The sequence below is a fragment of the Amia ocellicauda genome, chromosome 12 (assembly GCF_036373705.1).
Source record: "Amia ocellicauda isolate fAmiCal2 chromosome 12, fAmiCal2.hap1, whole genome shotgun sequence".
Lineage (NCBI taxonomy): Eukaryota > Metazoa > Chordata > Actinopteri > Amiiformes > Amiidae > Amia > Amia ocellicauda.
The window spans coordinates 1,053,055-1,069,974 of record NC_089861.1 but is presented as its reverse complement, the minus strand read 5'-3'; the positions used below and the strand labels follow the sequence as shown (position 1 = coordinate 1,069,974).

Genomic DNA, 16,920 nt, shown 5'->3' with positions numbered 1-16,920 from the left:
AGCTGTTGAAGGACTTTTCTTCCATGTTGAAAAGTTAACTCCATCTATTTTCTGCCTCTTTTCTTCTCTCTCTCTCAGCAGGAGCAGCAGCGCAGTCCTCCCTCACAGCAGCACTTTCACTTTCTGTCTCAGCTCTTCCTTCCTGCCGTGTCTCTCCTCCTCTCCAGTGTCTTGTGGAGAGATGGGCGCTGGAGCCCCTGCAGGCCTGCAGTGTCACTGCACTCTGTGCTCTTCACTGCACAGGAGCCCAGCAGCCACACTGACTGCACACCTACTGCATTGCATACCTACTGCACTGCACACCTCCTGCACACTTACTGCATACCTACTGCACTGCACACCTCCTTCACTGCACACTTACTGCACACCTACTGCACACCTCCTGCACTGCACACCTACTACACTACACACCTCCTGCACACTGACTGCACACCTACTGCACTACTGCACACCTCCTGCACTGCACACCTACTGCACACTTACTGCACACCTCCTGCACTGCACACCTACTACACTACACACCTCCTGCACACTTACTGCACACCTACTGCACTGCACACCTCCTTCACTGCACACCTACTGCACACTTACTGCACACCTACTGCACTGCACACCTCCTGCACTGCACACCTACTGCACTACACACCTACTACACTACACACCTACTGGACTACACAACTACAGCACTGCACACCTACTTCACTGCACACCTACTACACTGCACACCTACTGCACTGCACACTTACTGCACACCTACTGCACTGCACACCTCCTTCACTGCACACCTACTGCACACTTACTGCACACCTACTGCACTGCACACCTCCTGCACTGCACACCTACTGCACTACACACCTACTACACTACACACCTACTGGACTACACAACTACAGCACTGCACACCTACTTCACTGCACACCTACTACACTACACGCTTACTGCACACCTACTGCACTGCACACCTACTGCACTGCACACTTACTGCACATCTACTGCACTGCACACCTACTACACTACACACCTCCTGCACACTTACTGCACACCTGCTGCACTGCACACCTCCTTCACTGCACACCTACTGCACACTTACTGCACACCTACTGCACTGCACACCTCCTGCACTGCACACCTACTACACTACACACCTCCTGCACACTGACTGCACACCTACTGCACTACTGCACACCTCCTGCACTGCACACCTACTGCACACTTACTGCACATCTACTGCACTGCACACCTACTACACTACACACCTCCTGCACACTTACTGCACACCTACTGCACTGCACACCTCCTTCACTGCACACCTACTGCACACTTACTGCACACCTACTGCACTGCACACCTCCTGCACTGCACACCTCCTGCACACTGACTGCACACTGACTGCACACCTACTGCACACCTACTGCACTGCACACCTCCTGCACTGCACACCTACTGCACTACACACCTACTACACTACACACCTACTGGACTACACAACTACAGCACTGCACACCTACTTCACTGCACACCTACTGCACTGCACACCTACTGCACTGCACACTTACTGCACACCTACTGCACTGCACACCTCCTTCACTGCACACCTACTGCACACTTACTGCACACCTACTGCACTGCACACCTCCTGCACTGCACACCTACTGCACTACACACCTACTACACTACACACCTACTGGACTACACAACTACAGCACTGCACACCTACTTCACTGCACACCTACTACACTACACGCTTACTGCACACCTACTGCACTGCACACCTACTACACTACACACCTCCTGCACACTGACTGCACACCTACTGCACTACTGCACACCTCCTGCACTGCACACCTACTGCACACTTACTGCACATCTACTGCACTGCACACCTACTACACTACACACCTCCTGCACACTTACTGCACACCTACTGCACTGCACACCTCCTGCACACTGACTGCACACTGACTGCACACCTACTGCACTACTACTGCACTGCACACCTACTGCACTACACACCTACTGCACTACACACCTACTGGACTACACAACTACAGCACTGCACACCTACTACACTACACGCCTACTGCACAGCTACTGCACTGCACACCTACTACACTACACACCTACTACACACCTACTGCACTACACACCTACTACACACCTACTGCACTACACACCTACTGCACTGCACACCTTCTGCACTGCACACCTACTGCACTACACACCTACAGCACTACACACCTACTGCACTGCACACCTTCTGCACTGCACACCTACAGCACTACACACCTACTGCACTGCACACCTTCTGCACTGCACACCTTCTGCACTGCACACCTTCTGCACTGCACACCTACTGCACTGCACATCTACAGCACTACACACCTACAGCACTACACACCTACTGCACTGCACACCTTCTGCACTGCACACCTACAGCACTACATACCTACTGCACTGCACACCTACCGTGTTTAACAGGGTTCAGGTCAGGTTAAGGGTCAGGGCTACTGACTGGGTTTGGGATCAGGGTTAAACATGTGATCTGAGCTCAGAGGGGTGTGTCCAGATTCAGAGTTAATCTAGTGGTATTCTTACACTAATTCTCTTCTGCCTTTGTACAATATGAACCATTTTGTTTTGAGTGTATTCAGACAGTACTCCGCATGTCGAGGAAAATCTGCATCAGAAGGAAACGGACCTTCAAGGTCTGTGCATTTCTCTGTGAAGATCCCAGCTGCTGTACACAGACTGAGAACCAGGAGGGAGATGAGGATGGCCATCAATGCAACCTCGGTGAACGGAGAGGCCATTGGTCAGGTGACCTGTAGTAGCATGAAGAGCAGCTGTGATTGTAATGCATTTGTGATCTGTGATTTGTTCAGTGGTTTCCTGCATCAGAAGCTATAAACACCACAGTCACTCCCTGGGTTAAGTAACACCTGACTTGGGTAAATTGAGCTTGACATAAAATGTTCCCATGGGCTCCATGCTGTTGAAGAATGTCACATGAAGTGTAAACCTAGGCAGTAGGGAGCGGATGAGTATGAGTGGTTTGGGACGCAGCGAGGGTCTTCACCAAGACATCATGACCTCTGGTGGTTTAAGGGACGGCATGATTGGGTGTCAGTTGAAGAGTAATGTGGAGCAACCGTGCAACGCTGCCTGATCTGATGCTTAAATTAGTTTTGAGGTGAAATCTAAACTTGGTCTCACTAATGGTCAATAAAAACCCAATGAACCACTGTTTTTAATTATTCTTTGAAATGTTTTTCAAAAGAGTTTTGAAAAAAGTGTGATATAGAATTGGAAACTGAGTATAAAGCAGGAATTGTGCTTGCAATTTTGCAGACTTGGTTTAGGGATTTGGTCATGACTTTCAGGTTTCGGTGACTGCGTTTCAAGTTCCAAATTTAGTGTGTAAACAATTGGGAAAAACTGTAGTAAAACTTTTGCAAACAATAAGCATATTTCTACAATGAAAAAACATTTTTAAAAATAACTGTGTGTGTACATATATGTATATAATGTGTGTGTAAAAAATAATAATGATTGTGTGTATGTGTGTCTGTGTGTGTGCATGTGAGTGGCCATGGCTGTGGTTTCACAGCACTCTGCGTCTACATTGTGAGAGGAATTAATTGTGCCGCAGCTTCACCAGGACGGTCTCTGGCTCGTAACATTATTGATGGCAGCGGTAACTCGATCACTGACAGCAGCCTCTGGTTGGCCGCAGCTTCCCCTGTATTTATTCTGTCTTCACTATTGAAAGCCAATGCCGTGGCTGACATTAGGAGATGGTCATGTTCATATTCCAGAAAGAAACTATAAAAACAGTAGATTTCTCCTAAGTTCATTCTCTGGAGCTGTGTGATGTTATTAGAACCAGCTTTCTCTGTTTTCACTTCCTGTCAGCTGTGTTGAGGTTCAAACTTAAGACTTAAAAACCTGAAAAAGGTTACCAGAAACAGCCACATATGAAGTGGAAATGTCACATGGATGTCAGACACTCCCTTCCCAAATCTCCCAGGTGTCCTGCCACGCTGACAACACACCAGCACAATCTGTGAAAGAGATGAATGTCTCCCTCACTTCTGTGTTAGTGTTAGATTAATACTAGAGAACAGAGGTGAGCTGGCATGTTATTTTAAAGCTGGAATACAATTGGAGAGTTTTTAAAAACGAATTCAACATCTGTCCATTTACTCAGTTGTTTCAGTCCCACTGATAGCATTCAGTCCGGCCAACACAACAGTTTAAACGTTTCCTACAGTCTGCAGTAGATGTTTAAATGTTACATTTTTAATAAGTTTGATATGATTATATATATAGTCACTGTGTGTTCAACAGCACTGATCTGAAGCACTGTCAGGCCAGCGCTTGTGCGGTCATGACTGGCTGTGCACGGCTCCCCACAGCCCTGGCCACAACCACACTCTTCATTTCTGCCACATGAAAACGACTGTTCCCTCGCCATGCTGGTACAAATCTGACCCGTTATTTCTCTGCTAATACCCGTGTTTACACCCATCTGACACGGGGGCTGCTCTCGTCTATCCTATCACAGCTGTATGCAGCGCAGGCCGTTTTCTTCAGCTAACATGACTGTGGATAAATTGGATTTGCGATTTGAAGTTAAGCAATGGATCCTGCAACCCAGTCCTGTGCTGTTGTGCGCCTCTTGCTCACACACACAGACACACACAATGCCATGACGTCCGCACTGAACCACTACGCCAGGTCTGACGTCACACGTACGCGACTCTGCCGCTGCCGGAAACGCGCTCTTCCTGCGCCGGAAGTGGCTGCCGTGTCGCTGTGTCTGCGGCTGCGCGTTAGGACGCCCTGCGCTGCTGTAACCAGTTCGGCTTTGCGCACACCGGCCGGAGAAACATGTCCCACCCGACCCCGCAGAGCAAGCCCTCCAAGGCGGACAACCCTCGCGTGTTCCTCGACGTGGACATCGGCGGAGAGAGAGGTCAGCCCGCCGGCCCAGAGCATGCCTGTGTGCGGGGACGCTGTCCGTGTGGCAGGCTGCCTGATGTCTAAACACGTGTTGTCCTTTATTAGCTAATGAGGTCTCCTTTCTCGGGTCCACAGCCTTGAGCGCTGCATGCTATCTGGCCATTGAACGCAGCACCGCACTAAACAGTCACATGCAGTGTAGCTCCAGACCTTCAAAGCCACAACCCGTCGTGAACCGAGTTTGCCGTGCGGCTCAATCGAAACCCTTGTTCTTGCAGTCGGCCGCATAGTGCTGGAGTTGTTCGCCGATGTTGTCCCGAAAACAGCCGAGAACTTCCGAGCCCTGTGCACCGGAGAGAAGGGCGTCGGGGCGGCGACGGGCAAGCCGCTGCACTTCAGAGGCTGCCCCTTCCACCGGGGTGAGTATGCGCCGGCCATGAGGGCAGTAAAACGACAACAACAGTCTGTCCACACCAGCTACGGGTTTCCTGCAGGGTGTGTTTTAAGTCACGGCATTGCTGCATGCAGGTCGTGGTTCTTGTTCTCAACTCTCCCATCTGCATTTTTATAGTTATAAAGAAGTTCATGATCCAAGGGGGCGATTTTTCTAATCAAAACGGGACTGGAGGGGAGAGCATTTACGGAGAAAAGTTTGAAGATGAAAACTTCCACTACAAGGTAAGGCACTTTGAAATCCTGTTGGTTGTGGGGAAATCGTGAGACATTACAGCTAAGATAGTGCGCGTGACAGCAACATGGATCCTAACCGTTGTCCATTGTCCCCCTGCAGCACGACCGCGAGGGCCTCCTCAGCATGGCGAACTCCGGGCCCGACACCAACGGCTCGCAGTTCTTCATCACCACGGTGCCCACCAGCCACCTGGATGGCAAGCACGTGGTCTTCGGGCAGGTTCTGAAGGGCATGGGGGTGGTGAAGATGATGGAGGCCATGGAGACCAACGAGGATTTGCCAGTGAAGGTACGGAAATGCTCCTGTGTGAGCGAGAGGGTTCAGGAGGAGTGACTAGGGGTTCTGTCTCCGTAAGACCGCATTCACTTCTCTTCAGGGTCATTTCTGACGTGGGGATTTGTGTTCATTGCACATGTTGTGGTCAGTGCTTGTTATAATGGAGACATGAGGTGGAAAAGCCAATAGGCCCAGAGAATGACCCTCGTGTGATCTGTGTCTTGGCCCCGGACAGCCGTGCGTCATTGCGGAGTGCGGGGAGCACAGTGAGGGGGATGACTGGGGCATCGCGCCGGGGGACGGGTCCGGGGACGTCCATCCCGACTTCCCAGAGGACTCTGACGTCGACTTCAAAGATGTAGGTCCCACCCGCCGCCTCTCGCGTCCGATTTGCCGTAGCGCTCCTATACGGGCGCGGGTCTGTCGCGCTGTACGTGACACACGTCGTTTTCGTTTTCAAATCTTCCGCAGGTTGACAAAGTGCTGTTGGTTGCCGAAGACGTGAAGAACATCGGGAACACGTTCTTCAAATCCCAAAACTGGCAGGCGGCTAACAAGAAGTACTCCAAGGCTCTGAGGTACGGATCTCGAGGTGGAGACCTGTGTGGTAGGCACGATGGCCACAGAGGTTTTGGGTCGGCTCACACAGTGCCTGTAGGCGTGACCGCTCTGCGCGTGTGCTTTTGGCAGGTATCTGGAGGTGTGCGGGGACGTGGTGGACGAGGAGAGTGCGCAGCAGAAGCTGGAGCCCATCGCCCTGAGCTGCATCCTCAACATCGCCGCCTGCAAGCTCAAGATGCAGCTGTGGCAGGACGCCATGGAGAGCTGCAGCGAGGTCAGCGCTTTGCTTTTCATAATAAAATGTCAACAGTAATCGGTACATTAATAGTCATACATTAGTGGAGTGCATTTTATCTTAAATAAACTGGAAGGTCCATAGTGACCGGTTCTGCGCACCCTGTCCATGCACACAGTGCTGTACTTTATTGATTCTTAAAGACCCAGGCGCTGTCTGTGAAGTGTGCATCGTGTAACCGGCCGGTCGCCCTCTTTCTCTTCCAGGCTCTGGAGTTGAGGCCGGCGAACACCAAGGCGCTGTACCGGCGGGCCCAGGCCTGGCAGGGGATGAAGGAGTACAGTCAGGCGCTGGTAACGTCTCGAGATGTTAGAATCGCTGATTTGAACCGCCGGAGTGGTCTTGCGTACGCGCGGGTTGTTGATGTATGTATTCTTTCTCATGTTCCTTTACAGGCTGACCTTAAGAGAGCTCAGGAGATCTCCCCCGAAGACAAAGGTGAGCGCTAGGCTCGTTTTTCTCCATCTTCTACGCACGGTACTGAAAACTCGGACACGTCCGCTGTCCTGGCCCGGCTGTGGACCTGAAACTGCCCGGAGTCACTGATTTTTATATATTTCTCCCCCTGGACAGCAATCGCCAACGAGATGCTGAGAGTGAAGCAGAGAGTGAAGGAAGAGAAGGAGAAGGAGAAGAGAGCTTACGCGAAGATGTTCGCCTGAAGACCGGCCCCATGATGGCGGGGGTCCGCGCCCAGCTGCTCGCCACTCGTCTTTGCGGCCCCCGTGTCTCCGGCAGCGGCGCGCCTCCTCCTCCTCGGCCGCAACAGAAGACGCCTCAAGAAGCGAGCTTTTCCTTTCGGTTGGCTTTAACCCCCGCCCGACAGCGGCGCCAGGAAGACCCCCGTGCTGAACGAGTGCGGTTTACATTATTGTTTCAGGTTTACGGTTTATGTATTGTATTTAAATTCCTCACAGAGGTATGAATGTAAGAAACCCATGCGGATACATTTCAGTATTGCACTGATATGATCCAAGTACTTGAGCAGGTTGTTTTGTTTTCTAGTGTACTTCCTTTATGAAAGGCACGTGCCTGTTTTAATGAACTAATGGAAGTGTGTAAAAGCAGGGCCCTGCCGTCAGGCTGTGTTCCAGCACGTGACTTGTCGTCCCCTGTAGTGCCCTCTCCCTGTGTTGTGCTGATGTCAGTGTTGTACATGTACACCTCAAATAGAACAGATTAAGAATGAAAAACCTGAACACTTGAATCGCCTGCCCCCCATGCTTGGATGAGTACAACTGCTGTACAAGCGGGGGAATAAAAGTGAATTTGACATCAATAAACATTTTTCTAATTTGTCCATGTGCTGGAAGGGTGATGCTCTGAGCTGTGCAGACGTGTTCTGGTGCAAGTACAGCCACACAGAGGAAAAACATTAATTGAAAATCAGTTTATTAATCATACAAATAAAACTTCTACTCGACAGCAGTTTCTGGTTTTAAACCCATTGCACAGCTCTAAAGCAGCACACAGGGGGCTCAGTGCCCAGGCTGCTGCTAGTGCTTCATTCACAGGAGATCGGCAGCAGACGTGGAGAAAGGAGGCTGTGCGGCTTCAGTGTTTCCCCAACTGCCATCAACACACAAACTGAGCCCCTCTCCAGCAGGGGTTGGAGGTCACCCTCCTATCCCCAATCTTTAAACACCTGGATCGTTCTGATCAGTGAAGCTTTGATTTGGTAAATTCAGTCCTTTAGAAACCACTGCAGCAATGATCTGAATACCTGCAGCCTCTCAGCGCCAGAGCTCCCCTGGGTGACTTTTTTAATTGATTAATTACATGTGTTCCCAGTGTTTATAAACTGGTGCTTTAGGGTGACCAGTGAGAGTAAGGACTGGGGCTGTGCAGGTCTAGAGGCACAGCTGCACAGCCCACCCACACTACTGGATGAAGAATCAATTCACAGATCGATAAATACTTTTGAAAAATAACCTTCTGATTGTGTGTTTCCCACTTCCTGCTGTGATACTAACACACTGAGAGAAAACACTTTACCTCCCATAAAACACACTGAGAACTGGGGACCGTTCTGGCACGGGGCTGGACTGGGGCCATTGCGGTTAGATATGGAATCACAGTTCACAATACTGTACCTATTACCCCCCTACATCGTGTTTAATGTAAGTGTTTGGAAGTTGAATTGTGGAGCACGTGACCATGCCTGCACCCCCTCCCTCAGCAGCAGGACAGCGTTGCGCTCGACACCGGGGGGAGGATAGCCCTGCGGTGTCTTCTGTGGGGATTGAGTGGGAGGCCCCTCTTAATGCGGTTAAACGGGGATGGGCTGTCCCTGGTCCCGGCCACCCCACTGGCCTGCAGGTTTTCCCCGAGGTGCTGAAACTAAACCAAAAAATAAAAAACACTGAATAGGGCACGGTGTTCCCCGGGACCAGGGACCCTCGCCGCACTGGCCTCCCCCGCCACTACAGGCCGTTGTACGCCGGCCCCCCACTGCCCTCGGGGACCACCCAGTTGATGTTCTGGCTGGGGTCCTTGATGTCGCAGGTCTTGCAGTGGACACAGTTCTGGGCGTTGATCTGCAGCCTCATCCCATCGCCCGACTCCAGGGGCACGTACTCGTACACGCCTGGTGGACACAGGGATTAATATGAGCACACAGACGGACAGACCGAGGGAGAGAGGACAGCGGCCTCTTCTCTACCTTGCAAAATCGACTCGTTAAGCTCCAGTGCATATATTAGTTTGTTTGTACCACAAGCCAAAGCTGACCGTGCACCAGTCCCATGTTCCATGTGTTTGGCGTGTGCCCGTCGGCCTGTTACCTGCGGGACAGAAGCGCTGCTCCGGCCCGTCGTACACGGCCAGGTTCTTCTCCACCGGGACGCGGTCATCCAGCAGGGTGAGGTGGGCCGGCTGGTCGTGCTCGTGGTTGGTCCCGCTGAGCGCCACGGAGGACAGCAGGTCGAAGCTGATCTTGCCGTCGGGGCGGGGGTACTCGATGGGGGTGCAGTCCTTGGCCGGCTTCAACTGCGTGGCGTCCAGACCTGGGGGGCAGCGAGGGGAGAGACGGGGGGGATCAGAGCCGGCAGCTGGGACCAAGGCTTCGACTTGTTATCCGGTATGTTGCTGCCTGCTGCCGGGGCCGGTGTGGCGGTGGGGCTGTGGTTTTGCGGTGGTTGAGCAGTGTGGTGTGGTTTTGTGGTTGTGCGGTGCGGTGTGTTGTGTGGCAGTGGGGTTGTGGTTGTATGGTGTGGTGGCCGCCCCTCACCCTGGTGTTTTAGGGTCCACGGCTCCTTCCCCCTGAAGATCCAGTAGAAGATGCCGGTGTAGATCATGCCTCCGTACAGCCCCAGGGGGTTGTGGAAGGACGGCCGGATGTTCCTGACGCTGTGCAGCTCCTTCCACACGGAGGACGCCCTCAGGCTGACCTCGTACTCCGGCACGTGGACTCCTGAGGGCAGACGGACACGATGACGTGGACCCAGGCAGCCTCGGCGAGGCTAAAGAGCCACACGCTTCAACAACACATCATGACAGAGCACTCACCAGTCCCGACTACTGGTACCACACGTATTTCAGAACAGGAGGACTCGGGGTGGAACTGTAGGCACCGGGGGACAGCAGGGGACAGCAGGGTACAGACTCACCTGCAGTGGGAGACGCCAGGTTCTCATCGGTGAGCTTGTGGAAGACCGCCTCGGCCGCCAGCATGCCGCTCTTCATGGCTGTGTGCGTTCCCTTGATCTTCGGCACGTTCATGAAGCCGGGGCTGCAGCCGATCAGCAGCCCCCCTGGGAACGTCAGCCTAGGCAGACTCTGTGGGGCGGGGTCACACAGGGGTCACACAGGGGTCCCTATGACTACAGGCAGCTGCTACATTTCAGCATGACGATGATGATTACAATTGAAAAAAATCCATGTTGCCTTCAATAGAGGCTTGGGAAAAAGAAAAAGAATCACAATGAGGAAAGTGCATCAGTGTCGGTGCATGAATACCAGTGCGTCAGTGCCAGTGTTCTCAGGCGTGCCGCAGCACTCCTACCTGGAAGCCGCCCTCGTTCAGAGCCCGGGCTCCATACGCGATCCTGCTGCCCCCGGCCAGACTCGGGGCGACGGACGGGTGGTGCTTCCAGCGCTGGAACTCCCGGAAGGGGTTGATGTAGGGGTTCTGGTAGTCCAGCCCGACCTGTCAGGCAGGGCAAGGAGTAGACAGACACGATCAGGGGCCTGAACACTCTGGAGACCAAGCAGAGCTGCGTCGCACATCGGAGGCGCTCATGACGGGTCGGGACGTGCCGGGACTCACCACGAAGCCCAGGGCCACCAGCGGCTCCCCCTCGTTGAGGTGGTACAGGAAGGACCCTCCGTAGGTGTGTCTGTCCAGCGGCCAGCCCACCGTGTGCTCGATCCGGCCCGGCTTCCAGTTCTTCTCCTCGATGACCCACAGCTGCGACCCAGAGATCAGAACGGACACATTCGCCTCGGTTAATAGAACCGACCTCACATGTATACATACACACACCAGCTGAGCCCCTCCATCTGACACAGAGACCCGTGACTGCAACAAAAACTGGCTTTTCTGTGTTCAGTCGGGTTTATTACAAACATAAAAGCTCCACCATAAACATTTCCTCATTAGAATCGTCATGATTTGACACGGGTTTGGTTTGCTGTGCTACTTTTATGGACGATTATTGACTTACGGCACGGACTCTGCCCTGCCGGGTCACACCCAAAGAGCCAAGCGGAGAATTTCAACCCCACCCCCGATACGTGCACACCTGCCTCTCTCCCCCCCTCCCTCCGTCCTCACACTACTCACAGACAAGACTCCCGACGTGACCGCGCACATGCACACGCACCTCTTTCAGCCCGATGGCGTAGGTCTGAGGCTCACACTCCTCCCGCAGGTTGAAGCGTCTGTACAGCTGCTTCGCCAGGTGTCCGTGGCAGCCCTCCCCAAAGATGGTGACCTTGGCATGGAGCTCCATCCCCCTTTCAAAGGTGTCCTGGTGACACAGGCAGAAGAGGAGAGACATTTAATTGCGTTCAGGGAGGACGGGGGGACGGGACACACACACGTTATTGTCACCGGCCTCAGCCCAGATCACTGCCTGCACTGGCTTCTCTCACCGATCGAGGCGTTGAGACATCGGGGCACAATTAAATTACGCTGCCAATCGGAGGGGAAGCCTCACCTTCGGGGAGCCGTCCTTGGCGATGCCCACGTCATTGGTGGCGATGCCCTTCACACTCCCATCCTCGTGAAACAGCACCTGAAACAGCACAGCGTTGTCAAACACACCGCAGAGCCCCTGGCACTAAACACCGGCCAGCCACTGCTCAATGACTTCACTGTTCTCGGTTAATAAAGAGGAGCAACGATGGCGATGTCTTCAAAATCATGAAAGGCATCGACCACATCAAACCAGAGGAGCTTTTCCAGATCAGCAGGGACACACGCACCCGGGACACAAATGGAAATTGGGCTTCAAGGCATTCAAGACAGAAAACAGGAGACACTTCTTCACACAGAGAGGCGTCACAATCTGAACAAACTCCCCAGCGATGTGGCTGAAGAGACAATTTGGGAACATTCAAAAACAGACTGGATAGGATCCTTGATCACTTAGTTATTAATGGACACCAAACGAGCACGATGGGGCGAATGGGCTCCTCTCGACTGGACAGTGTCTCATGCTCTTAAGTTCTAATGCACTGACAGTCTTTCATCTCCACCAGAGGCTGGCACACGTCTTCTAAGGCCACAGCTGCGAGACGCTAAGAAACACAGAGACGTCCCCGCTCTCGTACCTCCGCCGCAGCGTAGCCGGGGTACAGCTCCACGCCCAGGGCCTCGGCCTGCTCCCCCAGCCACCGGACCACGTGGCCCAGGCGCACAATGTAGTTGCCGTGGTTGTTCATGGGCAGACCTGGGGGCACAAGGACTCGATTAGACACCAGCACGCTCACTGAGCGTCGGAACTGCACACAAATCGTTTACATGCATGTGACACGCTGTACACGCTACTCTCACGGGCCCATCTGGACGCTGGCTTTGCTCCATACCTGGCAGCATGGGGACAGGGATCCGGTGCTTCTCCGTCAGAATGCCGAACCTGTCCTCCGTCACCGGGGTGTTGAGAGGGGCCTGAATCACAAACACCAGTTTCAGCACAAGCGTGTGTATGTGAGTGTGTCTAAGTGTGAGTGCGTGTGCGCCTGTGTGTGCCAGTGTCCGTTTGTCCGTGTGTGCAGTCGAAGGACTCACTCCTCTTTCCTTCCAGTCGGGGAACAGCTCGGTGAGCGCGGAGGGCTCCAGGCAGGCCCCGGACAGCGTGTGCGCCCCAATCTGGGAGGCCTTCTCCACCACACACACCCTCAGCTCCCGGCCCTGCTGCTCCGCCAGCTGCTTGAGACGGATGGCGGCCGACAGCCCGGCCGGACCCCCGCCCACAATCACCACGTCAGCCTCGTCCGCAAACCGCTCCATGTCCACCCCTGACAGAGAGATCATGAGAAATCTCTTGTGTATTGAAGTTCTCTCTTTCCCGCTCAGCGAGAAGGAGGCGCTGGGTTTCCAGTACCTTCCCAGCGCGGGTCCTTGTCTCGGGGGTGTACCGTGTAGTGGGTGGTGATGCGCGGCGCCGAGGACGAGCATCTCTGCGCCGGGAGCAGGGAGGACAGGCGCTCCCTCTGCAGGACCCTCAGGGACCGAACGCACCTGTGGGCTGAACAGACAAGACAGGAGGTCTGAACACCAGGACAGCAGGACACAGCGTCCACCCCCTCCTGCACACCGGCCACGTGTTTGGGCTGCCGCCGATAATCATTACACAGGCAGGAGGCCTGCCACTCAGACTGGCACAAAATAAACATCAAGAATAAATAATAACAAGCTGTGTCTAAAATAGTGAACCTGGATAATATTCACAGCGGGGATGAACTAAAAAAACAGACAGACGTGACTTTGGTTCAGTGGAAAGTAAAACTGTGAGATACATTTTTGTGCGAGTCACTGTCATTCATTAACCAGCACAGGGCTGTCGTCTGTGACTCGTCTCACTGCGGCTCGAACGGGCCAGGCGCTATCGGGTGGCAGGACGGTCTCCGGTTTCCTTCCTGATCGGCGAGATGAGCAGAGCAGAGCTGGCAGGGTGTCAGTACAGGAGGAGCTTCACACACCATTTAAAACACTCGAAGACCCGCGCAGCTCTGATCAAACTGAGGAGGAAACCATTCACTGACATGCGTGGCTTCACTCCGGAGTCCCTCGAACAGGTCTGTGAGGCAAAGGATCCAGACTAACAACAGACACGAGCGACCCACTTATTTACTACTCTGGTTTACCTCAGGCGCTTCACTTCCATTAGAAGTTGATTAACAATCCACTTAAGGTGCGATACAACACGTCACAAATTGCATGTTGCCGATGTCAAAACTAGTGAATAAAGTATTGATAGGTAGGACTGACCCTTCCTAACCATATCTGCCTTCCAGGTGCCCCAAAATTGCGTTTCTGAGGGCTATTCTCCACCGCCTCGGACTCTGATGTCCACATTGCCCCTGTGTCACAGGGCCAGGCCTCTCCTTTGGACTGTGCAATGCAGCTCCACGATTCAGAACAAAATATTCTATATATGATTTAGTTTTTAGGCTAATTAATTGCTATATCTGTAATGAAAATGTTGATGCTGAAGAGCAATGGCACAATACACATATGACAGATGCACAATTAGGACATCTGGAGTCAGAGTTTTAATGAAGGATAAAGATTAAGGTATGGATTGTATAACCGTCACAGTTAGGTTGTTAATAGACAGTCTGATGAGGTTGTTTTAAAATGCAAAAACATGCCGATGTATGTAAGGGTAGTAACCAATTAATGTAAGATGGCACACAAACTTAAAAGATTTTGCGCACGCAGTGGTTTAATTATTGCAGGAACTTATCTTATTTAAATAAATGAGGCTCATTGTTATTTTCCAGATGTGTGCGACTGGCATTAACAGCTGCTGAACGGCGAAGCAGCAGATACACAACTGCGTGCAGCGTGGACATGCGTCTGCGCAGCGCAACACAACCGGCCACACGCCGCCTGCTCGTGAACTTTAGCCCACATTGTCAAGTCACCGCTAGTGGGAGGTCGAGTCCACGTAGCGCAGACGCCCACCGGACTGCGCAGATCCACCAATAGCAGCGCTGGGATTGTGCAGAGCTGCACACACCCGCGGGAATCTGCGCAGCACGAGTGCGGCCGGTGTGCAGCGCCCCAGTTGCAGCAGTTATAAGCAGCGGAGCAGCGGCGTGTACAGCCGGGCAGCGCACTCGCACAGCAGGAAACACACAGTACCTTGCAGCGAGTATCTGGCAGCCGGGAACATGTTGCGTGAAAATGCGAAGCTGCTTCCCTGGGTTTTCTTTACTTCCTATGTAACAACACTTGCGATGACCATCCAGAAGCCCGATGTGCTCAAATGCAAACACACATGAATATCGGGATCCCCGCCGGCCCTGGCGTCCGCAGCTCTGGACCGCGACTACAGACTGAACTCCCAGCGCTGCAGAGCTAACCTTCACAACATCGGCCCAGAGGATCTCTGGGAAGTGCAGTTTGCGGACAGCAGTTCCCGTGCTTCCGTGTCCAGCCAAAGACTACATCTACCATCATGCATTGCGCCTTCCGCGGTGAGTTGATTTGTTTTAATACAGTACTTTTTGAGCACGTCTGATTTATCTTCAGCGCGAACCCACTTGGTCTGGAGTAATAATAACACCATTAAAGCCAGTTCATTTCACAGAAGTGAGGTAGGAAACGCAGTGAGTGTCGATGTCGATTTGAGCAGCTCATCCCCAGGTTCAGTCGCATTCAATCAACATATACATTTTTACGCAGGCACCACCGGCCACCTATGCGCATGACGTCACCAAGGGGCCAGCTGGTATACAGGGAGCAACGCGGGACTTTTTAAAAACAGGGTTTCTGTGAAGTGTTTAATGTCCGCAATGTCTGCCGACGCGCCCAGCCGCCTGCACAGCATCCTCGACCTCAGCGACCCCGCGGAGATGGTGGAGGAGATCGAGGCGCAGATCGATGACGTAAGTTTAATAGCGCATGTAGCTGTTGTACTGTAAATCAAATGGGATGCCATGCATGAGTATGATCTAACTATAGCCCGGGCATTGCGACAAGTACCGTTTTATTTGTAACTGATATGGTTTATGATTGTCTTGTGATCTGTGTCTTGACTGGTTTATTGTTTTATCATTGCACTGTTAATGTGTATGCTGTACCTGTTGTAAAGCGCTTCGTGATATTCAGTTATGAAAGGCACTATATACAGTAAATATTTTATATAAATAATGAATGCGTGTGTTTTGTGTTTTTGTCTTGTCTGTGTTGCACTAGGCTGCCGTGTCCTTAACCCGAGTCCTGGAGGAGACATCCGCGATCTCCCTGCAAGTCAGAGAGCTGGCGGCCAAATGCTCCGCCAACGCGCAGTTCCTGAAGGCCTGGCGGGATCTGCTGAAGGATGGACACGCCGCCCTGCGACCGCAGCACTGACCGGGACCCGTACAGTGGACCCGGGCTGCGGTTACATCAACAATTATCGGTTACTCATCGGATACTCATCGGATACTGACACTCGAAACAACGTGGACATCTGCATAGTCAGCCTGCAGTTCTCACAAAAACAGCTAAAAATATATTGTTGGACAAGCGAAGGCAGGGAAATGCGGTGAAAGCGGCATCATATTCCTTCTCACAACCTTCAATCCTCCCCTTTGCCTTTTGCCAGTTAAAATGCTTATAGCAAGAACAGTGTGGTTGTGTGTTTATAATGCATACACGATATGCACAAAAACAATGCTAAAGGGAGGGGAAAAATGAAAGATTTCCACACAGATTATACAAATAGTTTTATTAAATGAACATCCTGTATGTAAAAAAACTCAAACAACCCTCAATTGTGCCATAATTTCAACCCTCTTTTTCTGTACACGATTCTCACTTTCTTTCCCTCTCTTATTGACTGTTTTTAAGACAATAACACAAGTCTCAATGTCATGTCACTGTTCATGTGTCTGCATTCTCCTCAATGTCTAATAATGAAGCAAATGTGTATAATGCGAACGAGTGACGTGTGCGAAATCCTTTCAATACATGCAGCCG

General features: G+C 52.3%; 3 protein-coding genes across 3 annotated transcripts; 2 read left to right on the top strand and 1 right to left on the bottom strand.

Moving 5' to 3' along the window:
* Positions 1-4,808: 4,808 nt before the first annotated feature.
* Positions 4,809-8,083, top strand: ppid (peptidylprolyl isomerase D). Its single transcript, XM_066718014.1, has 10 exons — positions 4,809-4,975; positions 5,241-5,381; positions 5,534-5,640; positions 5,753-5,941; positions 6,165-6,287; positions 6,401-6,507; positions 6,620-6,764; positions 6,992-7,078; positions 7,181-7,223; positions 7,359-8,083. Exons 1-10 carry the CDS (start codon positions 4,891-4,893, stop codon positions 7,445-7,447), a joined length of 1,116 nt encoding a protein of 371 aa, XP_066574111.1. The 5' UTR covers positions 4,809-4,890; the 3' UTR covers positions 7,448-8,083.
* Positions 8,084-8,160: 77 nt separating this feature from the next.
* On the bottom strand, positions 8,161-15,237 carry etfdh (electron transfer flavoprotein dehydrogenase). The gene is made up of 13 exons (XM_066718013.1): positions 15,100-15,237; positions 13,334-13,477; positions 13,018-13,247; positions 12,816-12,897; positions 12,561-12,679; positions 11,945-12,022; positions 11,609-11,755; positions 11,053-11,193; positions 10,789-10,932; positions 10,394-10,562; positions 10,015-10,197; positions 9,569-9,790; positions 8,161-9,372 (listed from the first exon to the last, which is right to left on the bottom strand). The coding sequence occupies exons 1-13, from the start codon at positions 15,128-15,130 to the stop codon at positions 9,209-9,211; spliced, it is 1,854 nt and encodes a 617-aa protein (XP_066574110.1). The 5' UTR covers positions 15,131-15,237; the 3' UTR covers positions 8,161-9,208.
* Positions 15,238-15,464: 227 nt separating this feature from the next.
* On the top strand, positions 15,465-16,881 carry LOC136764190 (uncharacterized protein C4orf46 homolog). Its single transcript, XM_066718016.1, has 3 exons — positions 15,465-15,554; positions 15,643-15,845; positions 16,156-16,881. The coding sequence occupies exons 2-3, from the start codon at positions 15,744-15,746 to the stop codon at positions 16,309-16,311; spliced, it is 258 nt and encodes an 85-aa protein (XP_066574113.1). The 5' UTR covers positions 15,465-15,554; positions 15,643-15,743; the 3' UTR covers positions 16,312-16,881.
* The last annotated feature ends 39 nt before the right edge of the window (positions 16,882-16,920 follow it).